This window comes from Panthera leo, chromosome A2 (genome assembly GCF_018350215.1).
Source record: "Panthera leo isolate Ple1 chromosome A2, P.leo_Ple1_pat1.1, whole genome shotgun sequence".
In the NCBI taxonomy this organism is placed as follows: domain Eukaryota; kingdom Metazoa; phylum Chordata; class Mammalia; order Carnivora; family Felidae; genus Panthera; species Panthera leo.
This window is the reverse complement of record NC_056680.1, coordinates 59,409,967-59,436,887: the sequence shown is the minus strand read 5'-3', so window position 1 is coordinate 59,436,887 and position 26,921 is coordinate 59,409,967. Positions and strand designations below refer to the sequence as shown.

Below are 26,921 nucleotides of genomic sequence, written 5' to 3'. Positions count from 1 at the left end.
GATGGGACAATTATTCTCTGGGTGAGCTCCCAGTCAGGCCTATGAGGACAGGAGCATCAAGATGCCTCACACTCTGCCTGAGCTTCAGACAGTGTTTGGCTGGTCACTGGGCCAGATGGAAGTGGTCAGGCCCAATTAGGACCTGGCCCAACCTCTCCCTGGCTCCTTCTTTTGTTCTTTGAAAGGTGTCATGGTTTTGCTCTTCCCATCCTCATTGTGACCATCAGCAGCCATGCTAAGCCATTCTCTGTCCCCACTTGACTACTGCCTGTCCTCCACACCTCTGCCTGGGCCCTTGCCTACCAGTGAGGTCCTTCTCTGGACCTCCAGCTCATGTTTAAATCCTAAGCATCCTCCAGGACCAACTGCCATGGCCCCTCTTCCCTGAACCCTTCACTGACTGCTCTGCCTGCTCTTCAGACTCAGGTGGCCTAGGGCCACAGGTCACCTGCTGGTATGTGGACACCAGCATGATGCCTATGGGATGCACCGGCCCTCATCAGATGTGTGTGGAACCTCTGAAAGGCAGTGGACCCTAAACCCACACGGCCTGTTCACACCATAGCTTGGCTCCTGACAAGCCATGGAGATGCAGAGAGTCTCTCAGTGCCTCTGTTTCCTCATCTGTGAAAGGATCTGATAATGGCTGATAATTCCTCACACGAGGCAGGCAGAGTACCTGTTGTACAGAAAGACCACAACAATGCAAATTTTGTTCCGTTGCTAGGCTCTCTCCACCAACACCAGAGGCCGACACTGGCATCTCCTCCCCAGCCATTTCTGCTCCACCCCAGTCACCTCCAGACCATGCATTCTGAAAGGGCCAGTCCAGCTAGGACCAACAGGTGTAATAATAATGATGCCAAGGATGACCAAGAGGCCATGTGGCATAGCATTATAGTGGTGGAGGCCAGGAATTCAGGCCCACCAGCTGGGCTCCATGCCTAGGCCTGTGCTCATCTCTTGTGACCCCACCTTGGGCCTTGGGCTCCTCTGCTGGGAGCTGAAAGTAATAGAAACACCTACTTCATAGTTGTTACAGTAATTAAACACACTACTGTTCCTGAAGTGATTGGAACACTGCTGCACAGTGTACACACTCTGCAAGCATGTGCTTCTTTTGATGACCCTTAGGCTCCCTGCCCACGTTTACTGAGGTCCTTATAGGTGCTGTTAAACTGCCTGTTTCCATGTGTGTCCTCTCCTCTACCACTCACAACACCCATGGATATGCAGTTTATTCAAGTGCACAGATGAAGGACACAGTCACAACAGCGTTTGACTCAGGCCTAGCTCTACACACACACAACCTTACCTCACCCCAAGGGCCACTCAGCTGTAAGCCCCAGAAGGCTAGTTTGTCCAGCTGGCCCTGTAACTCCAGGGCAAGTACAGGGCTGGGGCCAGAGCAGCTCCTCCAAAATATTTTTGAATGAACAGGCTTCTCTCTCTCTCTCTCTCTCTCTCTCTCTCTCTCTTTTTACAGACATTCAGAAAGTTCAGCTTTCTACTGAGGAAGTGCTTGGTGCCCTCTGGAGCAGAGTAAGCTTCTCGTGTCCCTTCCCTGCTGGGTCCTGTCTTTAGCACTTGTCATCAACACCCACAGTCACCACTGTGGCTCCCGACTGGCCCATGTCCTCTCATCCAGCCCTCCTTCCCCCAGAATTCTCTCCACTCAGGTCTCAGGTCAAACCCTCCCCTTCTCCTGCCCAAGGAAGCCTGCCCTGGTTATTCCTTCTAAAGTTGTCCCCCAGCCTCCAAGGACCTTGTTCCCATCAACCTGTTATTGGCCTGAAATGATCTGTTCATTTGTTTGGCTGTTCATTGGCTGTTTTCCCCATGGAAAGGGACACTTCATGAGAAGTGCTGGCTTAGCACTCAGCATTTGATAGGAGCTCATATGTATTTCTTAAGTCATTGATTACATGGTTGAACAAGTGAATGCTTGAAAATTCATCCACAGCCTTCATTCATAAAGGTTAAATACCATCCATACTATGACTTCCAGGGAGAAGGAAGTGGGCAGAGGGAGCAGGAAGGACCAGGAACAAGTCTGGGAGGTGACCACTGACTGGGCTTGCAGTGGAAGGGATTGAGTCTCAGAGAGTGAAGTGCTCTCCTGCATCATCCATGACGGCTGGACTGGAGTCCAGGTCTGCCTGACTATGACACCCGGGCTGGTCACAGTGCAGGAGGCTCCCTCTCAGGGAGATTTTCTGGAAGGTTACACTGCACACATTCTCATCAAAGGGCCATGGATTTGGCACCAACCTTTTCCACCTATTCCAGGGGCTTCTTCATCTGTCCACTCTTGACAGTGAGTCCCTAGAAGAGTCAGACCCAGCTGGCCAAATCCCAGTGTCCCAGTGACAGAGGAAAAGAGCAAGGGGGCATCAGAAAGTCCCAAGACATGATAGAACCAACACGGTGCCCAGGGTCAGCACATACATCTACAGAGGGTGTGCACATCCAACTCCAGGGAGTGTGAGTCAAAAAACACAGATGCAGTGCACAACCTGCAAAACCAGACAGAATCCCTGAAGGGGGCTTTTACCCGCACAGTCTCTGCCATGACCAGTTCTGCCTCTGTCAGCTCAAGGACACTGCTGTCTGCTCCGCTGAAGAAGCGTGAGGCTGGGATCATCCTGCCATCCTCCAGCTGGATGTTCTTCACCAGAAGCTGCAAAAAGAAGGCTTCACAGTACCTGTGGTTGTCTGCATGGCAGGGAAGAGAGCAATTCCACAGGGAGCACTGTGCTGGGCTCCCCACACACTTCGTCTCCAACCCTCACCACAAGAAATGTACAAGATTAATGAGGAGGGACGTTCACAGTGGAGACACTGCTCTTCCAGGAACACAGAGGAAACTGTAGAGCTCACTTCTCCATCACCCACCCCCCTTCTCACTTCTTTTTAAGTGTAATGATTTTATTATTTCCATAAAAATGCCTACTTATTAGACAAAAGTAATTCAGGCACTACTCAGAAAATGAATCAAGAAAACAACTAGGGGCGCCTGGGTGGCTGTCAGTTAAGCATCCAACTCCAGCTCAGGTCATGATCTTATGATTTGTGAGTTCGGGCCCCACATTGGGCTCTGAGCTGACAGCTTGGAGCCTGGAGCCTGCTTCAGATTCTGTGTCTCCCCCCTCCCCCTCTCTGCCCCTTCCCTACTTGTGCGCTCTCTCTCTTTCTCTCAAAAATAAATAAACATAAAAAAAAGTAAAGTTATCACCCAGTAGCCCAGCTCCTAGAAACCCCATGGAAAGCTCTGGTGAAGATCATCAGATGCCCCCTAGGGGGCAGAGGTGGGAAAAGGAGCAGACGCGGATGTCTGTGTTTGACAAGAGTGGTTTACAAGAATGGTAGGGGCGCCTGGGTGGCTCAGTATGTTACGCGTCCGACTTCAGCTCAGGTCATGATCTCCTGGTTTGTGAGCTGGAGCCCTGTGTCGGGCTCTGTGCTGACAGCTCAGAGCCTGGAGCCTGCTTCGGATTCGGTGTCTCCTTCTCTCTCTGCCCTCCCCCACTCACACTCTGTCTGTCTCTCTCTCTCTCAAAAATAAATAAACGTTAAAAAAAATTTTTAGTTGGGATGAGCACTGGGTGTTGTATGGAAACCAATTTGACAATAAATTATACATAATAAATAAATAAAATAATAAATAAATAAGTATTAAAAATTTTTTAAAAAATTATAAGAACGGTACACTCTCTATATGCCCTGACATAACTGAAGCCAGATTCCCTGCTTGGCCTCCACCCTCTTGACTTTTGAAGATATTCTGGAGCTTTCTGTGAGCTAAAGCCCAGCTAGACCCAGCTAAAAGTTCCTGAAAGATACTTCAACCAAGGGTTCCGCCAAGGCTACTTCCTTTGCTTTGCTGTCCCTGTGGACATCACAGAGGGCACAGTTGTTGCCCCCTACCCAGAGCTCCTCCTAGCCCGTGTTCCCATCCTCCAGCTGCTGCGGTATAGGTCATTAGCAATCTAGATGTACCTTCCTCCTCCATGGCTTTTGGCGGATAAGTGCAGCCATGCATAGAGAGGCCCAGGGCTGATGCCTCATTGCCACCTTCCTTCTCCAGGGGCAGCAGAAACCAAGGACTTAGCGATGTGAGTATGCGGGGGCATAATCAGCAGATGCAATTCACACTGCAGTGCCTGGGATCAGACAGAAGATGGCAGACTCCAGAACCCTTATATCTTTGCTTAGCACTGTCCTCTGCCCCAGTCTAGCCCTACATTGTATGGGATTTTCCAAGAGTACTCCCTCAATAAGTCACATGCACAAGAACTCCTGTCTCAGACACTGCTTCAAAGGAACTTGACCCAAGACAGATAGCATCTTTCAACTGCGTGTATCCATCATGAATACCTAAAACACCCACTCACTATACATTGCAGACATTAATGGCATCCTCAGGCCCTCCAATGGCGAGACACAGCAAGATAGGCACCCAGAGTGAGCTCGCATCCATCCCCAGCAAAGCTGTTCCACATTCTATCTGGTCTATACACACTGATGCAGCCAATGATTCCATATCCATGAGATTTGTTGAAATCTCCACAGTGTTTGGAGACCCCTGCTTGTACTCCTTCCCTGCCCCCAGTATCTTAAAGTCCAGACCTGCCCAACCACTGTACAGAGGGAGTATTAACCTGGGCATCAGAGCCAGAATTTTAAGGCTTGAATCCCCACTCTGCCACAAATTAACTTGGTGATGTTGGGAGGGTTATTTAAACCTCTTTGCTTCAGTTTTCTCTGCTGGCAAATGGGTATAATATTAATACATATCTCATATAGTTGTTAGGAAAATCAAATTTAATAGATCTAAATTGTTTTAAAATAGTGCTAAGGCACACAGAAGGCACTGCATAAATAGTAGCTGTTACTCAGAGTCGTGGAGTCTGCTAACATGAGTCAGGGCATGTTGTTTGCCTGGCATGGCTCCAGAGGTTCTCACGATGATGTCCCTGTTCAGAAAGAAGGAAACTGAGGCACAGAGATTCAGTCACCACACCCAGCGGCACCTGGACACTCTGCTGGACTGAAAGGAGGTTGCAAATTCAGGGCTCCCAGCACAGAGCCTCTCCCTGATTCTGATACTCTCACAAGGCACCCAACTCTGGCTGGGGGACCTGGTCACAAAGAGCAAGGGGCCAGCCTTCCCCGAACAGGGAAGTGGGTTGGGTGCAAGCAAGGGGTTTTCCGGGGGTTTTCCTGGAGCCTGCGGTCTCACTTTACCATGTTTTCTCCAGAGTAGCCTGGGGTCTAACTGCCAGGGCTGAGCACCTGGACATGTGTGTGTCACCTGAAGCCTAAAGTACAGACATGTGACCCATAGCAGAACCATTACCATTCTGTCATCATTCCCGAAAAGGATGAGTCCCGCTTTGGTGACTATCCCCGGCTGATGGGCTCCTGGGATAGGCAAGGCTTCTCCCTCGGGCACCAGGCCTTCAGTGTTTAGTGTTGAGTTGAAGAAAGTCAGCTTCTGTTGAGGACAGGAAAACCAAAAGATGGTAGATGAAAGAGGCCCCCACTGCTGGCATTCCAGGCAAGGTTGAACAGGGCTAAGGGGATGAAAGGGAGCTGGGCATGGCTAGGGGGAGGAGAGAGGCAGCTAGGGCAGCCACAACACAAGACTAGTCCTAGGCGACCCCTAGGACTCTGCCTCCAGTAGCACAAACAAGACCTGGAAGAGCCCCAGAGTCCTCAGGGAGCCCTCAAGTTCTATGTGTCCCTAGGATCCTATGTATTGGCCGCTGGCCTCAGACCTCAGGTGGACAGACACTAGGAGAAAATCTGCCCAAGGCATCACAGAGTACCCTGGGGATGCCACTAAGCACTGGTCACATTGCATAGAATCTTGTGGTGATGGGGGGAGCAGAGAGACTCATGGATGGGGTCTGGGGAGTTGGTCAGCAGTCAGGGGTTTGGACAGTCTGAGGCTTTGTGGAGAACAAGACTGCCCTCTGTGGGGAGCAGATTGTTCCCAATGACGGTCCTGCCAAATCCCCATACCTCTTGAGAGCTTGTAAGTGCCAGGGCTCACCATCTGCAGTATCTGGACTGCCCACTGCCCAAGCCCTAGCCTGAGCATGGTACTCCGCCCCACTGGGACCAAGTCAAGGTCACAGCTGGACTTAGGATCTCTGCAAGCCCATGGGTGGGAGTCAAAATATTTTACAACCAACATAGCTTGAACCCAGAGCTGTTGCAGGGATCCAGAGGCCTTGAGCTGTGCTGGAACTTTATCCTTCAGCCACCAGATGGTGGACGGATCTAATGGTCCTAGGAGAGGGACTGAGGTGACTGGGGGCACTTGGGTGGGTTTGGGGGTCTAGGCAGTGACTCTTTGACAGCCAGTTCAGACATATTTTGATAGTAGGGCACACGAGTGCATCCAACCCAATCTTAGCCAAGTACAAACACACCTGCCCACAGGCCTCTGTCCAGGCGCCTGGCACCTTGTCGTTCCCTCGGATCCAGTTATGAATCGCCTCTGCTGACTGCTCCCAGTTGATCTGTTGGACAGGACATGTGTGCTCAGCCAGTCTCTTCCCCACTCCTTGGCCATCCAGACAACACACCTGTTCTCTCCTTCCCTTCCCCACCACCCTCCAACCTCCCACTTCCCACCCTCCCCAACCTGTCCTGCACCCTGATGAACCCTGACTGAGAGGAGCCCTGGGGAATGAGCTGGGACATCTGGCTTCCTGTTGGGCACTGGTCTGAGTCCCTGAGCTGGAACAGGCCTCTCTCTGGTACCCCAGCTCTGGGTGCTCTCTGACCCCAGACTTTCACTGGTTGTGTAAACTTTAGGAGGATGATTGGGGAAGATAACACTCAGTTAAGGTGGCCAAGGCCTGACACAGACTCCCCAGCAGAGTGCAGGCTCATCCCATAGGCCCCCCAACAGCTTCTCCTCACTTGCAGGGCTCACAAAGACCCCTATGCACCCCATAAGCCCTGATCAGAGGTACAGCCCATAAGCTTCCCCATGCCCAAAGCTGCAGTAGCTCTGAGAAACTGAATTACTTCTCAGATCTCATCTTAGAGACTTCCAGCACTGTGGCTGATGTTTTACACACTGCCCCACCTCAGCTCTTCTCCCTGGAGACCCTGCCTGTCCATTCTTCCTAAAGGGGAACAGAGAACAACCCAGAACACACCCTGTTGCCTGCCTGTCCAGGTGTCACAGGAACTTCGCTCACACTTCTCCTGCGTGGGCTGTTCTCTCTTCAGGCCTTAAACAATTATAGCTTGGCTAGTAAGCCTAAACCCCAGTTTCCCTGGGACACCCTCTGCACCCCAGCACATGCACGGGCAGCCTTTGGGGTGGGCAGGGCTCTGCACTCACCTTGGCTGTTTCCTTCTTCTGAATGCCCTCGTAGGTGGCTCCTTCCTCAGGCTGGGGGAGTCTGGGGGCTTTGCCTTCGGCGATCAGCCTCACAGCCTGCACCTGAGGAGACCAGGTCAGTTGGCATCCCCAGCATTACAACCCTCCCCTCACTCCCAGGCCCTGGGTTCACCATGAACCTGGACTCAGCCCCACACTGACCAGACTTGCCTGGCCCCATGCCAGGTACTCCATGGGTACCCAAGGAATATCCCTGATAGGAATGGGTACAGTTAGTCTGAATCTAATTCCAATCTGAAGGAGGAGTACAAAACCCTGCCATCTCTACCAAACACAGTTTTAGAAGATTATATAGAAGATCTTATACCTTCTGAGAACTTAGATTATATAAACTACAAAGCCCTATACAGATGTAACAAACACAATTCCCATATTTTCATCTAAAACCTTCCCTGTCTGTTAAGGGGAATGGATTCTGAGCCCCATGAGGTGTTTGGAGGTCTGAGATTAAGCAGGAAGCTGTTTTTCTGTGAAGGAAAAGGGGAGATTGTTGAAGAAGGAATCAGGGAAGTGGGCAGGAGAGACAAGGAGCCTAGGTCCATCCTGAGGGGGTCCTGGGGGGACTCCCAGAGATACCCAAACCAAGAAGTGATGAGAATGTCAGAAACATCTAAAGCAGGACTGCCCAGCAGAACGTTCTGGATGAGGGACATGTTCTGTGTCAGAACTGTCCAATACAGTGGCCATCAGCCAGTGTAGTTCCTGTACTGGGGATTTGAAAGGTAGCTATGGGAACTGAGGACCTCAATTTTTAATTAGAATTCAATTTAGTGAATTTAATAGGTGCATGTGACTAACAGGTGTCATATTGGATGGCACAGCTAGCTCTAAACCACTAAAGTTGTTTCCTGTGGGATATGTCAGATAAGCCCCTTCTCTGTCTCTCCTATCAAATCTCCAGCAAGTCTACTTTGTTCACTATTTTTGTAAGCAGGTGGACTCCATGGGAGGGAATACAAGAGGCATCTTGTTTGACATACACGAAAAATAAAAGATGGCTGACATCTGGGCAGCAGTGAGCACTCTCACATCATTGCTCTGCTTATCGCTACTCCCAAACAGGGAATGTTCTCCTCTCTGAGATAGCCTCCTCTTTGACTCCTGACTGCTGCTGGAACCAACCAGAAGTTCATGTGTGTCTCTGCCTTTTGGTCAACTCTGGCTGGCTTCCTTTGGCTCCACCACCAGCAGCCACACAGACACACCAGTCCCTAAGGGGTCAGGTCCCATGGGGCCTGCCTGCTGTACCAACCACAATTGTGTCTGACATCAGTCCTTCTTGTCTGTCTTGCTCTGATAACAGAACCCTGTCTCCTGCAGACAACTTAACCTATATGACTACAGTTGGGCTTCTCTGATTTTTCATTCAGGAATTTTGTGAGAAAGAGGGTTTTTCTTCCTTTGGAATCCAGAGGCAAAAGCCTCAAGCCATCAGTGACTACTTTTCCTCTCATTTGAGGGCAGCCCACCTGAAGATGAAGCTCATCAAAGAGAGAAAAGTAGAATCAGAAGGAAGGCAAAGATACAGAATCCTAAGACATGGCTTCTACCTCTGGACTCAGCCATGCTTGGCACCATCCTTGTCTTTTGTCTTCTATATTAAATGAGCCAAAAATGTTCCCTTTGTGGATAAGCTTTCCGAATTGGGTTCAGTCAGTTGTAAGCAAGAGTCTTGCCTAACAACAATACATTGTATGCCCTAATCCTGCCTCTTTGAGAGCTCTCTCCCTCTAGAATCCTGGAAATGGGGAAAGAGCCTAGGGGGCAGGCTGGGCCTGGATACCAGTAAGGGGAGGCCCACATATGGCATGGCCACTTCCCAGCCCTTACCATCCCTTTGATGCCTTCAGGAAAGAGGAAGCGGTTGTATAGAGTGCTCACGGTGTCATCCGGGAGGATCTCACACTCCTTCTGGAGAAGAAGGTCCCCAGTGTCCAGACCGTCATCTGCCCAGAAGATGGTAAAACCCCCTTTCTTGTCTCCATGAATAAGGGTCCTAGGGAGCACAAGTTTTAAAGCCTGAGTCTAGGGGGCAATCCGGGAGCACCTAGCACCTGCTAAGTGTTGTGGTAAAAGCCCTATATGCTTGATGTGACATAATACCCCAACAGGTATCACAGACATTATATGCCCCTTTTACAGATAAGGAAACTAAGGTCTAAGAAGTGAAAAGACATAACCAAGGAGGTCAGGGAGTCTGACCCTGAGGTCGGTGAGCCTGAATCTCAGTCTGGCTACAAACCCCTGCTCTTCCCAGCTCAGATGCCTCCCCTTGCTGATCACCCAGCTAAACTGCACCATCAGTCACATGGTTCCATTTGTCCCTTTAGCACTTACCATGTCAAACCATCTTTTTCAGATGACCTTTTACTCCATCTCTATCCCTTTCCAAGTAGGACGCTGCTGTGTACTGGCAGTGGGTGTGGGTTCAAGCAGGCCTCTGGTCACACTCCCTGGGTTGGTACCCTTGGGCGAGTCCCTTAACCCATTCTGTCCCAGTGACCCTGCCTGCCAGGGTGGGACCACTGATGTGTGTACTTCACAGTTGACTGTAGGAACCCAGAGCACTTAGCAAGGTCTGTCCCTGATTCTCTCTGGCACTCTTGGCACTACTGAGAACATCTCACCAGTCAGCCATGTGGATGCCATCTGGCAGCACAGGAGGGGCCCCTGAATGATGCCTGTTCTGTGGCCCCAGAGCAAAGTTGTGGGTTAGGGGAGGATGACTTCTTGGCAGATGGGGGTGGTTTTGCCCTGTCTCACCAGTTGATGGCCGAGGCCCCTCGGTGTCGGGGGAGCAGACTTGGGTGGTAGATGATGGAGCCGTGGCAGGGGGCATTGATGACCTCCATGGGGATGAACTGGCTGCAGAAAGGCAGGACGTTGAGCTCGGCACCCAAAGCCTGGTATTTCGCCACCACATCGGGCAGAGCCTGTCCTTTCACCCGCCAGCGGGGGAACTTGAACACTGGCACTCCATCCTTCTCGGCCTCCAGGCCTGTGGAACAGCAGGTGAGAAACCGGCCCCTCCTCGCAACCATCCACCCACAGCCACCACTGCCTTCCCAGCAAAGTGACTCCTACATCTTCTTTCCCAGCCTGTCCCTCCCGCCCTTCCCCATTGCCCAGCGGGACTCCACTGGGCAGCACAGAGGGAACACAACCCAGGGGACAGCACTGGCCAAGGGCAAGGTTGCAGTGGCTGCTCTGCCTGGACTCACTTCTGCTGACCACCAAGGCATCTGAGCTCCCTGCTCTCCCAGGTTCCTGTCTGACCCCTGAAGGCTAAGCTCTTCTCCTCACCCCTCCCAAAGCCTCGCCATGCTGTCCCCAAGCTTCTGTCCTCCACCCTTCAACCACTTTCTGGGATGGCAGCTGGGACCCTACAAACTGCATTCCTGCTTCGTCAAATACTCCCTGTCAAGCACTGCCAATAAGGGGTGATGGAGGGACACTAAAAGGTTGAGGGGAAGGCGAAAGTGAGGGAGGTGGGGTTTGCTCCTTTCTGTCAGGTTCCTGTCCTGAGAGCCCCACCCAACCATGCCACCTCACTTCTTAACCCCAGCTGCAGCAGTGCTTTCCCAGAGGAGCAGCTGGATTAATTTGCCGTTTTCCCAACATCTGCAGAATTACCCAAACGTACACTTTCCTCCCACCATGTTTGCCTTCCAAAGTCTGGGTCTCAGCTTGCAAGCACCCCCACCTGCACCTGCCCAGTTACCAACACCTAGGAGCACCATGCAGTCCTCATGGGTCTGAATTCCAGCCCCAAGCTTCCGAGATTTAGAAGCCACAGCTTCCTTCTACTTCCCCAGCCTGGGAAGTGGCAGCTGCCAGCTGCATTCACTACCCTGATAGCTTGGAGTTCCCTTTTGCCTGCCCCTCTTCAGCACATAATGAACACATCCCTATCCTGGGTTCTCCGTTAGAACATCCATCCTGATAACGGGTCCCCGACTAGACCTGACCCACTCTGTAGCCCCCTCTGCCTCTGCCCTGCATTTGGGGACGTTGAGGGAATGTGGGATAAAGGGAGCCGACTGGACTGTGCTTGCAAAAGCTGTCCACGCTATGACCAAGGAATACTTCTGCAAGACATCCAAGGTCAGGGTCAAGTAGCAGCCCCACCCAGGCTCCATCTGGGTCCAGACTCATAGACTGGTATCAGTGGTCACTTAGTGGCTGGTATCAGGGTTCATTTTGTGGTGAGTTCAGGTTGTATCACAGATCACACTGGGGTCAAGTCCAAGAGTGTGCACTGGCTAGCATCAGGATGATACTGGAGCTGGTTCCACGGGTCAGCCTACGCTTTTCAGTCTAGAGAGATTATTTCTATGAACCATACCCCTGTGCCTGGCCAGCCCCACAAGTCTCCTTTCCCAATCTGGCCTTCCATTTTTTTTTTAAATTTTTTTTAACGTTTATTTATTTTTGAGACAGAGAGAGACACAGCATGAACGGGGGAGGGTCAGAGAGAGAGGGAGACACAGAATCAGAAGAAGGCTCCAGGCTCTGAGCCATCAGCCCAGAGCCGGATGCGGGGCTCGAACTCACGGACCGTGAGATCGTGACCCGAGCTGAAGTCGGAGGCCTAACCGACTGAGCCACCCAGGCGCCCCTGGCCTTCCATTTTTAAGCCCCACTTTATATTCTGCATCCATCTGGCCCAAGAAGGACTTATGAATGTCCCCGGAGGGTCTTTTCATTTGAGCTGAGCACCCCTCCTTCCTCCCCTGGGTTCCCGCTGTGCTGCTGATGTTCCCAGCCCAGAGGCTAGTGATTGTCAAACTGGCTCTTCCAAGAGCCAGAGGCTCAGCCTCACCTGGGAACTTGTTAGAAATGCAGATTCTCAGACCCCACCCATCTCTCTAAACAAACTCCCAGGGCAGGGCTCAGGACTGGGCATAACAGGCACTCCCAGTGACGGGGATATGGTGCACATTCATATCTGAGAACACTGACCTAGCAGCCCTTTCAGAGCCTGATGCTGGGGTCAGAGAAGCCTGGAATAGTCAGAGAGCAGGGCCCTGGGAGCAGGCCAGGCTTCTCCATGTCCCTTCTCCAGGACACAACCCCCACCCCATGATCAGGTGGGGAAGGGACTTTTACTTTGTTCCAGAAAATCCCAGCAGCCAGTTGGTGCCTGAGCAGGATTCAAGGTGGAGTATGTACAGCTGCCTCCAGCCAGGGATGCCCACAAACAACACAAGACCCTGCAATCTTCTGCTCCCACCCACCACCCATTGCTACCTGCCTGCCCAGGCACCCCCTTTCCCTGCTCTTGGGCCACCCACTCACCCAGGGGATCCGCCTTTCCATCCTTGTCTGGGACAGTGAAAACGCCCACGACCTCATGTCCCTCCTTCCGCAGGTGACAGTAAACTTCCTGGCCAAACAGGCTCTGCCCAATCACGGCGATCTTCATGGCAGCAGGGATCTGTCAGAAGGATCTGGGGATGGAATAAGACTGCAGCATTAGACAGGGCTCACTGGCTTCGGAGAGCCAACCCTAGTCCAAGTGGGCAGCTGCACAGCACCTTGGCCACCCTGCCCTCCTCAACCACTAGGGGTTATCTCTGGGGCTCCCTGAGTATCAGGATGCTGCAGAGAGTCGCTACTGTGAAAGGGACCAGAGGAGAAAGTTCTGCAAGGGATGGATTTTAGATGCCACAGTAGGTGAGTTGCATGGAGATTGGAGAATTAGGGATTCCTCCTTGAAACTTCCCAAGTTGGCATGGAACACTGAGAGTTGAGTCCCCTGAGATATATGTTTTTTAATTGTTTAAATATGTATTCATTTTTGAGAGAAAGAGAGAGAACAGGGCAGGGGCAGAGAGATAGGGAGACACAGAATCTGAAGCAGGCTCCAGGCTCTGAGCTGTCAGCACAGAGCCCGACATGGGGTTCAAACCCACAAACTGCAAGATCATGACCTGAGCCGAAGTCAGACACTTAACTGACTGAGTCACCCAAGCGTCCCTGAACACAGGTTCTTAAACTTCACATAGTACACTTTATCAAAATTTCCCTTTATGATTAGTGGGTTTTGTATTCTACTTAAGAAATTGTTGCCTACTGCCAGTTCATGAAGAAGTTCTCTCTGTCTTCTAAAATCTTTATTGTTTGACAAAGGAGCAAAGTCTACTCAATGGAGGAAAGAGAGCTTTTCAACAAATGTTGCTGGCACAACTGGACATCCACATGCAAAAATGTGAATCCAGGCACAGACCTTACACCCTTTTCAAATGTTAACTCAAAATACATCACAGACCTAAATGTGAAATGCAAAATTCTGACTCCTAGAAGGTAACACAGAAGAAAATTTCATCACCTTGGTTATACAGTGAGTTTTAGATACAACATCGAAGGAACGATTTGTGAAGTAAACAATGGATGCACTCTCGCACATTGCTGATGGAATGCAAAATGACACAGTCACTTTGGAAGGCATTTTGGCAGTTTCTCACAAAACTAAACATACCATTACCATATGATCTAGCAACCACACTCTTTGGTCTTTACAAAAGGAGTTGTAAACTTACATACACACGAAAACCTGCACATGGATATGTATAGCAACTTTATTCATGATTTCCAAAACTTGGAAGCAACCAAAGTGTCTTCCTGTAGGTGAATGGATTGATAAACTGTGGGACATTCAGACAATAGGACTGAAAAGCAATGAGCTATCAAGCCATGAAAAGACATGGAGGAATCTTAAATGCATATTATCAAATGAAAAAAAGTCACTCTTAAAAGGCCACATAATGTAGGACTCTAACTTTATGATATTCTGGAAAAGGCAAAACCCCAATTTTTATTGGACACAATAAAAATCAGTGGCTACAGGAGTTGGAGAAGAGGAAAGGGATGAACTGGTGGAGCACAGGATGTTCAGGGCAGCAGAAACACCGTGTGATCCCATAATGATGAGTACGTATATTATGCTTTTGTCCAAACCCATATAACATGCAACACCAAGAGTAAACCCCAATGTACACTATGGACTCTGGGTGACACTGTGTGAGCGTAGGTTCATCAACTGTAACAAATGTATCACTCTGGTGGGGGATGTTGGGATGGGGGGGTGCTGTGTGTGGCAGAAGGCAGTGGAGATGTAAGAAATCTCTGTACCTTCCCTTTAATTTTCCAGCAAACGTTAAACTGCTCTAAAAAATAAAGTGTTAATTTTAAAAAGAGAGGTATTAGAAAAAACTTTATTATTTTACGTTTTATATTTCATTGCATGCAATTCTGCTAGAATTTTTTGTGTATAGCAGGAAGTGGAAGTCCAGAGATATTTTTCCAGTACCATATATGAGTAAATCTATCTCTGGGCCTGTATTCTGTTCCATTGTCAGTTTGTCTATCTTTGTGTTTATTATACCTTAAAAAGTTTTGTAATAATGGTAACAAATATGTAATAGAGAATTTGCCATTTTAATAATTTCTAAATGTGCAGTTCAGAACTCTTTTACATTCACAGTATTGTGTAAGTGTCACAACTATTTCATCACCCCAAACAGAAACTCTATGTTCATTATGCAGTAACTTTCCATTAGCCACCAGTAGCCCCTGTTGGCCTCCAATCTACTTTCTGTCTCTGTAAATTTGCCCATACATGGTATCACATGTAAGTGAAATCATGTACCTGGCTTATTCCACTTAGCATAATGTTTTCAAGGTTTAAGCATGTTGTTTATAGCAGCACTTTCAACAATAGCCAAATTATGGAAAGAGCCTAAATGTCCATCAACTGATGAATGGATAAAGAAATTATGGATGGAGGAGGAGCCAAGATGGCAGAACAGCATGGAAGTTTTTTGTGTGTCTCGCGTCCATGAAATACAGCCAGACCAACACTAAACCATCCTACACATTTAGAAAACTGACTGGAGGATTAACACAACAATCTGCACAACCTGAACCACAGAATTCAGCAGGTACGTGGTGCAGAGAAGTGAACTTGGGGAGCAAGAGGTGGAGGAAGGGAGGTGCTTTTGCTAGCAGAGAGAGGATGGAGACTGGGGAGTGGGGAGAGAATATGGGAAAAGCACCCCTCCCCAAAAGCAGCTGGAGATAAAGTGGAAAATTGGAAACAGCTGCAGGGACTAAACTAAAAAGGGAGAAAGGAGAAAGGAGAGGGTTTTAAATTCCATTAAGACTAAACAAGGAGAGTGCAAAGTCTGCAACTCCACAGCTCGATATCTGGCAGTGCTCTGGAGGGAAGGGCAAATCCCCAGGAACAGAGTGGGATCAGGGAGGATCTTGGGCCACACGGGGAAAAGCGGTTCCACTGCTGGAAAGACATTTGGTAGAGACTGTTGAAGCCACCTGGTCCCAGAGGTTCCCAGAAAATGGCCACATTCGCTGGTGCTGGAACAAGGTCATTAAGGGTGAAGCCTAGTGCCAGATGTGTGTTGTGATCTTCCATAATCCCTGAAATGCTGCTGCTACACTATCTCATGAACTTTTTCTGGGGTGGGCTGGCACCTGGCCACAGTGTTGGGGCACCAGCAGCAGAAGGGTCCAGCAGGTGTTCCTGGGTGCAACCAGCATTTGGCCATTGATTGGTGAGACCCTTCTGCAGAGGGGCAGGACAGGTCAAAGCCACAGTCTTTTGGAAGTAAGGGGCTGGGGAAAGCAGCTGCATCTGAGACAAAACTCAGGAGAGAGGTACTGCCTGGGGCCTGGTCACAAAGAGTGAAAAAGCAGGGAGTGGATGAAAACTGAAGACAGAGGGCAGGTGCGTGATTGCTGATCTGGGAGAACAGACTGGGTAGCTGGGTGGAACCATTTTCACCACCCCTGCCCATGCGCATACACACCTATGAGCGCCACAACAATCCACCCCAGTAGGCTACCAGCACCATCTAGTGGAAATCGGAGCCGTTACACTGAGCCCTGCCCAACTGGGCCAACTTCACTCTTCAGGAACACAAGTCTCACCGCTGGCTTAGTTTATGGACTATAAAGCACTACATAGACTGACTTTTAGGGGAAAAGAAAGTAATTTCAGTCCTATTTCAATCTGTTAGCAGGTCCATCTATTCAATTTTCTTTTTTTTCTCTTTTACACTTCTTTTTCTTGGATACAGAAAGAGAAAAAATTTATTTTAATTTTAAATTTTTATTAAAAATATTTTTCTTTAACTTTTATTACTATATTTTTCACTTTTGTGTAAATTTTTTCAAATTCTATTTTACTTCCATTTTATTTTAGTCTACTTCAGTGTATTGATCTTTTCAAATTTTCAAACAATTGCTTTTTTTCTTTTTCTTTTTTTACTCTTTTTTGTTTCTTTTCTTTTTCTTGAAAGCAGAAAGAGAAAAACTTCATTTTTACCTTCAATTTCTATTAAAAATATTTTTCTTTAATTTTTTACTATATTTTTTGCCTTTATGTAAATTTTTTCAAATTCTATTTTACTTCCATCATTTTGTTTTAGTCTACTACAGTGTATTTACTTTTTCAAATTTTCAAATGATTTCCTTTTTTCCTTTTTCTTTTTTTTTGTTTCTTTTCTTTCTCTTGAATACAGAAAAAGAAAAAATTCATTTTTATTTTTAATTTTTAATAAAAATATTTCTTTAATTTTTTCTATTATATTCTTTACTTCTGTGTATATTTTTTCAAATTTTATTTTACTTCCATCATCTCATTTTAGTCTACTTCAGTGTATTCATTTTTTGAAATTCTCAAATGATTTCCTTTTTTTTTCCTTTTTCCTCCCCTTTTTTCTCTAATCTGTCAAACCACTTTCAACACCCAGACCAAAACACACCTAGGATCTAGCATCATTTATTCGATTTGTGGGGGGGCGGGGGGTTAATTTTTTAATTTTAATTTTTTTAATTTTAATTTTTCTACGTCATTCCTTTTCTCCCTTCAAAATAACAAAACAAAGGAATTCACTGCAAAAGAAAGCACGAAGAAACGACAGCCAGGGATTTAACCAACACAGATACAAGCAAGATGTCTGAACCAGAATTTAGAATCACGATAATAAGAATACTAGCTGGAGTTGAAAATAGATTAGAATCCCTTTATGCAGGGATAAAAGACGTAAAAAATAGCCAGAATGAAATTAAAAATGCTATAACTGAGCTGCAATCATGGATGGATGCAGCGGCGGCAAGGATGGACAACGCAGAAAAGAGAATCAGTGATATAGAGGACAAACTTATAGAGAATAGTGAAGCAGAAAAAAAGAGGGAGATTAAGGCAAAAGAGCATGATTTAAGAATTAGAGAAATCAATGACTCATTAAAAAGGAATAACATCAGAATCATAGGGGTCCTAGAAGAGGAAGAGAGAGAAATAGGGGTAGAAGGGTTATATAAGCAAATCATAGCGGAAAACTTTCCTAACCTGGGGAAAGACACAGACATCAAAATCCAGGAAGCACAGAGGACTCCCATTAGATTCAACAAAACCTGACCATCAACAAGGCATATCATAGTCAAATTCACAAAATACTCAGGTAAGAAGAGAATCATGAAACCAGCAAGGGAAAAAAAAGTGCCTAACCTACAAGGGAAGGCAGATCAGGTTTGCAGCAGACCTATCCACAGAAACTTGGCAGGCCAGAAAGGAGTGGCGGGATATATTCAGTGTGCTGAATCAGAAAAATATGCAGCCAAGAATTCTTTATCCAGCAAGGCTGTCATTCAAAATAGGAGAGATAAAAAGTTTCCCAGACAAAAATTAAAGGAGTTTGTGACCACTAAACCAGCCCTGCAAGAAATTTTAAGGGGGACTCTCTGAGGGGAGAAAAGATAAATATATATCTCAAGAGCAACAAAGATTAAAAAGGACCAGAGAACACCACCAGAAACTCCAACTCTACAAGCATCATAATGGCAATAAATTCATATCTTTCAGTACTCACTCTAAATGTCAATGGACTCAATGCTCTAATTAAAAGACAGAGAGTAACAGAATGGATAAAACAAGATCCATCTATATGCTGTTTACAAGAGACCCACTTTAGACCTAAAGACACCTTCATATTGAAAATAAGGGGATGGAGAACCATCTATCATGCTAATGGTCAACAAAAGAAAGCCAGAGTAGCCATACTTATATCAGACAATCTAGACTTTAAAATAGACTGTATCAAGAGATGCAGAAGGGCATTATATCATAATCAAGGGGTCCATCCACCAAGAAGACCTAACAATTGTAAACATTTATGCACCAAATGTGAGAGCATCGAAATATATACATCAATTAATCACAAACATAAAGAAAGTCACCAATAGTAATACCATAATAGTGGGAGGCTTCAACACCCCATTCACCGCAATAGACAGATCATCAAATCAAAAAGTCAACAAGGAAACAATGGCTGTGAATGACACACTGGACCAGATGGACTTAACAGATATATTCAGAACATTTCATCCTAAAGCAGCAGAATATACATTCTTCTCCAGTGCACATGGAACATTCTCCAGAATAGACCATATACTGGGACACAAATCAGCCCTAATTAAGTACAAAAAGATCGAGATCATACCGTGCATATTTTCAGACCACAATGCTACAAAACTCAAAATCAACCACAAGAAAAAATTTGGAAAGGTAACAAATACTTGGAGACTGAACATCCTACTAAAGAATGAATGGGCTAACCAAACAGTTAAAGAGGAAATTAAAAAGTATATGGAAGTCAATGAAAATGATAACACCACAACCCAAAACCTCTGGGACGCAGCAAAGGCAGTCATAAGAGGAAAGTATATAGCAATCCAGGCCTTTCTAAAGAAGGAAGATCTCAGATACACAACCTAACCTTACACCTTAAGGAAGTGGAAAAAGAACAGCAAATAAAACCCAAAACCAGCAGAAGACAGGAAATAATAAAGATTAGAGCAGAAATTAATGCTATCGAAACCAAAAAAACAGTAGAACAGATCAATGAAACCAGAAGTTGCTTCTTTGAAAGAATTAACAAAATTGATAAACCACTAGCCAGTCTGATCAAAAAGAAAAAGGAAAGGACCCAGATAAATAAAATGAAGAATGAAAGAGGAGAGATCACAACCAACACCGCAGAAATAAAAACAATAATAAAAGAATATTATGACCAATTATATGCCAATAAAATGGGCAATATGGAAGAAATGGACAAATTCCTAGAAACATATACACTACCAAAACTGAAACAGGAAGAAATAGAAAATTAGAACAGACCCATAACAAGTAAGGAAATCGAATTAGTAATCAAAAATCTGCCAAAACACAAGAGTCCAGGGCCAGATGGCTTTCCAGGGGAATTCTACCAAACATTTAAGGAAGAGTTAACACCCATTCTCTTGAAACTGCTCCAAAAAATAGAAATGGAAGGAAAACTTCCAAACTCATTCTATGAAGCCAGCATTACCTTGATTCCAAAACCAGACAGAGACCCCACTAAAAAGGAAAACTATAGACCAAGTTCCCTGATGAACATAGATGCAAAAATCCTCAACAAGATATTAGCCAAACAGCTCCAAATTATTACATAAAAAAAATTGTTCACCACGATCAAGTGGGATTTATACCTGGGATGCAGGGCTGGTTGAATACCTGCAAAACAATTAACATGATTCATCACATCAATAAAAGAAAGGACAAGAACCATATGATCCTCTCAATAGATGCTGGGAAAGCACTTGACAAAATACAGCATCCTTTCTTGATAAAAACCCTCAAGAAAGTAGGGATAGAAGGAGCATACCTCGAGATCATAAAAGCCATATATGAACGACCCAACACTAATATCATCCTCAATAGGGAAACACTGACAACTTTCCCCCTAAGGTCAAGAACAAGACAGGGATGTCCACTCTCACCACTGTTATTCAACATAGTATTGGAAGTCTTAGCCTCTGCAATCAGACAACACAAAGGAATAAAAGGCATCCAAATTGGCCAGGAGGAGGTCAAATTTTCACTCTTCACAAATGACATAATACTCTATATGGAAAACCAAAAAGATTCCACCAAAAAACTGCTAGAATTGATTCATGAATTCAGCAAAGTTGCAGGATATAAAATCAATGCACAAAAATCAGTTGCATTCCTATACACCAACAATGAAGTCACAGAAAGAGAAATCAAGGAATCGATCCCATTTACAGTTGCACCAAAAACCATAAAATACCTAGGAATAAATCTAACCAAAGAAGTGAAAAATCTATACACTGAAAACTCTAGAAAGCTTATGAAAGAAATTGAAGAAGACACCAAAAAATGGAAAAAGATTCCATGCTCCTGGATAGGAAGAACAAATATTGTTAAATGTCAATACTACCCAAAGCAATCTACATATTCAATGCAGTCCCTATCAAAATAACACCAGCATTCTTCACAGAACTAGAGCAAATAATCCTAAAATATGTATGGAACCAGAAAAGACCCCAAATAGCCAAAGCAATCTTGAAAAAGAAAACCAAAGAAGGAGGCATCACAATCCCAGACTTCAGGCTACGCTACAAAGTTGTAATCATCAAGACAGTATGGTACTGGCACAAGAACAGACACTCAGATCAATGGAACAGAATAGAGAACCCAGAAATGGACCCACAAACGTATGGCCAACTAATCTTTGACAAAGCAGGAAAGAATATCCAATGGAATAAAGACAGTCTCTTCAGCAAGTGGTGCTGGGAAAACTGGACAGCGACATGCAGAAGAGTGAACCTGGACCACTTTCTCACACCATACACAAAAACTCAAAATGGATGAAAGACTTCATTGTAAGAAAGGAAGCCATCAAAATCCTCAAGAAAAAAGCAGGCAAAAACCTCTTTGATCTTGGCCACAGCAACTTCTTACTCAACACGCCTCCAGAGGCAAGGGAAACAAAAGCAAAAATGAACTACTGGGACCTCATCAAAACAAAAAGCTTCTACACAGCAAAGGAAAAAATCAACAAAACTAAAACGCAACCGACAGAATGGGAGAAGATATTTGCAAATGACATATCAGATAAAGGGTTAGTATCCAAAATCTACAGAGAACTTATCAAACTCAACACCCCAAAAACAAATAATCCAGTGAAGAAATGGGCAAAAGACATGAATAGACACTTCTTCAAAGAAGACATCCAGATGGCCAACTGACACATGAAAAACTACTCAACATCACTCATCAGGGAAATACAAATCAAAACCACAATGAGATACCACCTCACACCTGTCAGAATGGCTAACATTAACAACTCAGGCAACAACAGATGTTGGCAAGGATGCAGAGAAAGAGGATCTCTTTTGCATTGTTGGTGGCAATGCATGCTGGTGCAGCCACTCTGGAAAACAGTATGGAGGTTCCTCAAAAAATTAAAAATAGAATGACCCTACGACCCAGAAATTGCACTACTAGGCGTTTATCCATGGGATACAGGTGTGCTGTTTTGAAGGGACACATGCACCCTCATGTTTATAGCAGCACTATCAACAAAAGCCAAAGTATGGAAAGAGCCCAAATGTCCATCAAAGAATGAATGGATAAAGAAGATTTGGTGTATATATACACAATGGAGTATTATTCAGCAATCAAAAAGAATGAAATCTTGCCATTTGCAACTACGTGGATGGACCTGGAGAGTATTATGCTAAGTGAAATTATTCTGTCAGAGAAAGACAAATATCATATGACTTCACTCATATGAGCACTTTAAGAGACAAAACAGATGAACATAAGGGAAGGGAAACAAAAATAGTAAAAAAAACAGGGAGGGGGACAAAACAGAAGAGACTCATAAATATGGAGAACAAACTGCGGGTTACTGGAGGGGTTGTGGGAGGGGTGATGGGCTAAATGGGTAAGGGGCACTAAGGAATCTACTCTGGAAATCATTGTTTCACTATATGCTAACCAGTTTGGACGTACATTTTAAAAAATAAAAAATTGAATTAAATTAGATATCCATAAAAAAAAGAGAGAGAGAGAGAGAGAGAATGAAATCTTGCCATTTGCAATGACCTGCTTAGAGCTAGAGGGTATTATGCTAAGTGAAATAAGTCAGTTTGTGGTCCAGGTTCACTCTTCTGCATGTCGCTGTCCAGTTTTCTTAGCACCACTTGCTGAAGAGACTGTCTTTATTCCATTGGATATTCTTTCCTGCTTTGTCAAAGATTAGTTGGCCATACGTTTGTGGGTCCATTTCTGGGTTCTCTATTCTGTTCCATTGATCTGAGTGTCTGTTCTTGTGCCAGTACCATACTGTCTTGATGATTACAACTTTGTAGCATAGCCTGAAGTCTGGGATTGTGATGCCTCCTTTGGTTTTCTTTTTCAAGATTGCTTTGGCTATTTGGGGTCTTTTCTGGTTCCATACATATTTTAGGATTATTTGCTCTAGTTCTGTGAAGAATGCTGGTGTTATTTTGATAGGGACTGCATTGAATATGTAGATCGCTTTGGGTAGTATTGACATTTAACAATATTTGTTCTTCCTATCCAGGAGCATGGAATCTTTTTCCATTTTTTGGTGTCTTCTTCAATTTCTTTCATAAGCTTTCTAGAGTTTTCAGTGTATAGATTTTTCACTTCTTTGGTTAGATTTATTCCTAGGTATTTTATGGTTTTTGGTGCAACTGTAAATGGGATCAATTCCTTGATTTCTCTTTCTGTGACTTCATTGTTGGTGTATAGGAATGCAACCGATTTCTGTGCACTGATTTTATATAAGATTTCATTTTCTTTTATGGCTAAGTAATATTCCGGTGTGTGTGTGTGTGTGTGTGTGTGTGTATACATATATATACCACATCTTCTTTATCCATTCATCAGTCAATGGACATTTGGGCTGCTTCCATAATTTGGCTGCTGTTGATAATGTTACTATAAATATCATGGTGCATGTATCCCTTTGTGTTTTCTATTCTGTTCCATGGATCTATGTGCCTATGTTTGTACCAGTACCATACTGTCTTCATCACAATACCTTTGTAATAGAAGTTGAAGCCTGGAATTATGATGTCTCCAGTTTTCCCTTCTTCTTCAAGGCTGCTTTTAGTTTTGGGGTCTTTTGTTGCTCTATACAAACTTTACAATGGTTTGTTCTACCTCCATGAAAAATACCGTTGGTATTTTGATCGGGGTTGCATTAAATGTGTAGACTGCTTTGGGTAGTATAGATTTTTTTTTAATTTTTTTTAATCTTTATTTTTGAGAGAGAGACAGAGTGTGAGCAGGGGAGGAGCAGAGAGAGAGGGAGACACAGAATCCAAAGCAGGCTCCAGGCCCTGAGCTGTCAGCACAGAGCCTGATGTGGGGCTCGAACTCACAAACCATGAGATCATGACCAGAGCCGAAGTCGGATGCTCAACCAACTGAGCCACCCAGGTGTCCCTGGGTAGTATAGATATTGTTAACAATATTTTTTCTTCTAATCCATGAGCAAGGAATGTCTTTACATTTCTTTATATCATCTTCAATTTCTTCCATCAGTGTTTTATAGTTTTCAAAATACAGATCTTTTACCTCTTTGGTTAGATTTATTCCTAAATATCTTATTGCTTTTGGTGTAATTGTGAATGGGATTGATTCCTGAATTTCACTTTCTGCAGCCTCATTATTGATGTAAAAAATGCAACAGATTTCTCTCTTGATTTTGTATCCTGCAACTTTACTGAATTTTTGAATTAGTTATAGCAACTTTTGGTGGAGTGTTTGGGTTTTTTTTTATGTGGAGTATCATCTTGTCTGCAAATAGTGAAAGTTTGACTTCTTCCCTGCTAATTCGGATGGCTTTTATCTCTTTTTGATGTCTTATTGCTGTGACTAGGACTTCTAGTACTATGTTAAATAACCATGGTGAGAGTGGACATTGTTTTCTTCTTAAAAGAAAAGCTCTCCATTTTTCCCCATTGAGGATGATATTAGTTGTGGGCTTTTTTTATATGGCTTTTATGATGTTGAGGTATGTTGCATCTATCCCTACTTTGTTGATAGTTTTTATCAAGGATGGATGTGCTACTCTGTCAAATGCTTTTTCTGCCTATATTGAAATGATCTTTCGGTTTTTACCCTTTCCTTTATTACTGTCGTGTATCATGTTGATTGATTTGTGAATTCTGAACCACCCTTGCAACCCAGCAATAAATCCCACTTGATCATGGTGAATGAGTTTAATGTATTTATGGATTTGATTTGGTAGTATTTTGTTGAGAAGTTTTGCATCTATGTTCACCAGGGATATTGGCCTGTAGTTCTCTTTTTTAGTGGAGTCTTTATCTGATTTTGGTATTCAGGTAATGCTGGCCTCATAGAAGGAGTTTGGAAGTTTACCTTCATTGCTATTTTTTGGAATAGTTTGAGAAGAACATTTGGTAGAGTTTTTCTTTAAATGTTTAGTAGAATTCACCTGTGAAGCCAACTGGCCCTGGACTCTAGTTTGTTGGGAGTTTTTTATTACTGATTTAATTTCTTTGCTGTTTATCAGTCTGTTGTTTTCTATTTATTCCTGTTTCAGTTTTGGTAGTTTATGTTTCTAGAAACTTACCTATTTTTTCTAGGTTGTCCAATTCGTTGGCATATAGTTTTTCTTTCTTTTTTTAAATTAAAAAAAATTTTTTTAATGTTTATTTATTATTGAGAGACAGAGAGACAGAGCATGAGCAGGGGAGGGGCAGCGACAGAAGACACAGAATCTGAAGCAGGCTCCAGGCTCTGAGCGGTCAGCACAGAGCCCGACGCAGGGCTCGAAATCATAAACCGTGAGATCATGACCTGAGCCAAAGTCAGATGTTTAACCGACTGAGCCACCCAGGCGCCCCGGATATAGTTTTTCATTATATTCTCTTATAATTGTTTGTATTTCTGTGGTGTTGATTGTTACTTCTATCTTATGTAAATTTTTTCTTGTGGTTGACTTCCAGTTTCATAGCAACACTGAATAAATGGTAAAAAAAAAAAAAAAGAAAGTCCATCTAAATTGAAATGGAAGAACTAAAACTGTCACTATCTGTAGCTGACACAATATTATATATAAAAAGCCCTAAAGACTCCACAAAAAAAAAATAATTAAAAAATTGCAATCCCTAGCAAGATAACACCAGCATTCTTCACAGACCTAGAATAAACAATCCTAAAATTTGCATGAAACCAGAAAAGACCCCAAATAGCCAAAGCAATCTTGAAAAAGAAAACTGAAGATGGAGGCATGACAATCCCAGACTTCAGACTATACTACAAAGCTGTAACCATCAAGACAGTATGGTACTGGCACAAAAATAGACACTCAAATCAATGGGACAGAATAGAGAACCCAGAAGTGGACCCACAAATGTATGGCCAACAAATCTTTCACAAAGCAGGAAAGAATATCCAGTGGAATAAAGGCAGTCTCTTCAGCAAATGGTGCCGGGAAAACTGGACAGCGATATGCAGAAAAATGAACCTGGACCACTTTCTTACACCATACACAAAAATAACTTAAAACGATGAAAGGCTTAAATGTAAGACAGGAAGCCACCAAAATCCTAGAGGAGAAAAGAGGCAAAAACCTCTTTGACTTCAGCTGCAGCAACTTCTTACCCACATCTCTGGAGGCAAGGGAAACAAAAGCAAAAACAAACTATTGGGACCTCATCAAAACAAAAAGCTTCTGCACAGTGAAGGAAACCATCAGCAAAACTAAAAGGCAACCGAAGGAATGGGAGAAGTTATTTGCAAGTGCCATATCAGATAAAGGGTTAGTATCCAAAATCTATAGAGAACTTATCAAACTCAACATCCAAAAAACAAATAATCCAGTGAAGAAATGGGCAAAAGACATGAATAGACACTTCACCCAAGAAGACATCCAGATGGCCAACTGACACATGAAAATATGCTCAACAGCACTTATCACCAGGGAAATACATATCAAAACCACAATGAGATGCCAACTCATCTCTGTCAGAATGGTTAGCATTAACAACTTAGGCAACGACAGATGTTGGCAAGGATGTAGAGAAAGAAGATCTCTTTTGCACTGCTGGTAGGAATGCAAACTGGTGCAAGAGAGGAGGACAGGATCTGAGGCTGGCTCTGCACTGATAGCAGAAAGCAAAATGTAGGGCTCAAACTCACAAATGATATCATGACCTGAGCCGAAGTCAGACGCGTACCAATGGAGCCACTCAGATGCCCCAATAGCCCAAGCAATCTTGAGAAAAAAGGACAAAACTGGAGGCATCACACTCCCTGATATCGAACTATATTACACAGGTATAGTTGTGAAAGGAGTATGGTATTTGCACAAAAACAGTCACATAGATCAATAGAAGAAAACAGATAACCAAGAAATAAACCCACCCATATATGGTCAATGTATTTACAACAAAAGAGCCAAGAATATACAGTGGGGAAAGGACAGTCTCTTCAATAAATGATATGGGTAAAAACTGGACAACCATATGCAAAAAAAAATGATGGCTAGACCATTGTCTTACACCGTACACAAAATTCAACTCAAAATGGATTATAACAATTTGAATGTAAGACCTGAAACCAAAC

The 26,921-nt window shown here is 44.6% G+C and overlaps 1 protein-coding gene across 3 annotated transcripts in view; it reads right to left on the bottom strand.

Annotated features, from left to right (window-relative positions):
* ALDH1L1 (aldehyde dehydrogenase 1 family member L1) overlaps positions 1 to 26,921 on the bottom strand; it is a 130,437-nt gene that overhangs the window by 71,192 nt on the left and 32,324 nt on the right. For all 3 annotated transcript variants that reach the window (XM_042912831.1, XM_042912845.1, XM_042912835.1), the window contains exons 2-8: positions 12,725 to 12,876; positions 10,190 to 10,424; positions 9,257 to 9,422; positions 7,367 to 7,468; positions 6,441 to 6,530; positions 5,360 to 5,497; positions 2,555 to 2,680 (exon numbers count right to left, since the gene is read on the bottom strand). In XM_042912831.1, the coding sequence (XP_042768765.1) occupies positions 2,555 to 2,680; positions 5,360 to 5,497; positions 6,441 to 6,530; positions 7,367 to 7,468; positions 9,257 to 9,422; positions 10,190 to 10,424; positions 12,725 to 12,851 (984 nt within the window). In that variant the 5' untranslated portion in view covers positions 12,852 to 12,876. The remainder of the gene's footprint in view (positions 1 to 2,554; positions 2,681 to 5,359; positions 5,498 to 6,440; positions 6,531 to 7,366; positions 7,469 to 9,256; positions 9,423 to 10,189; positions 10,425 to 12,724; positions 12,877 to 26,921) is intronic.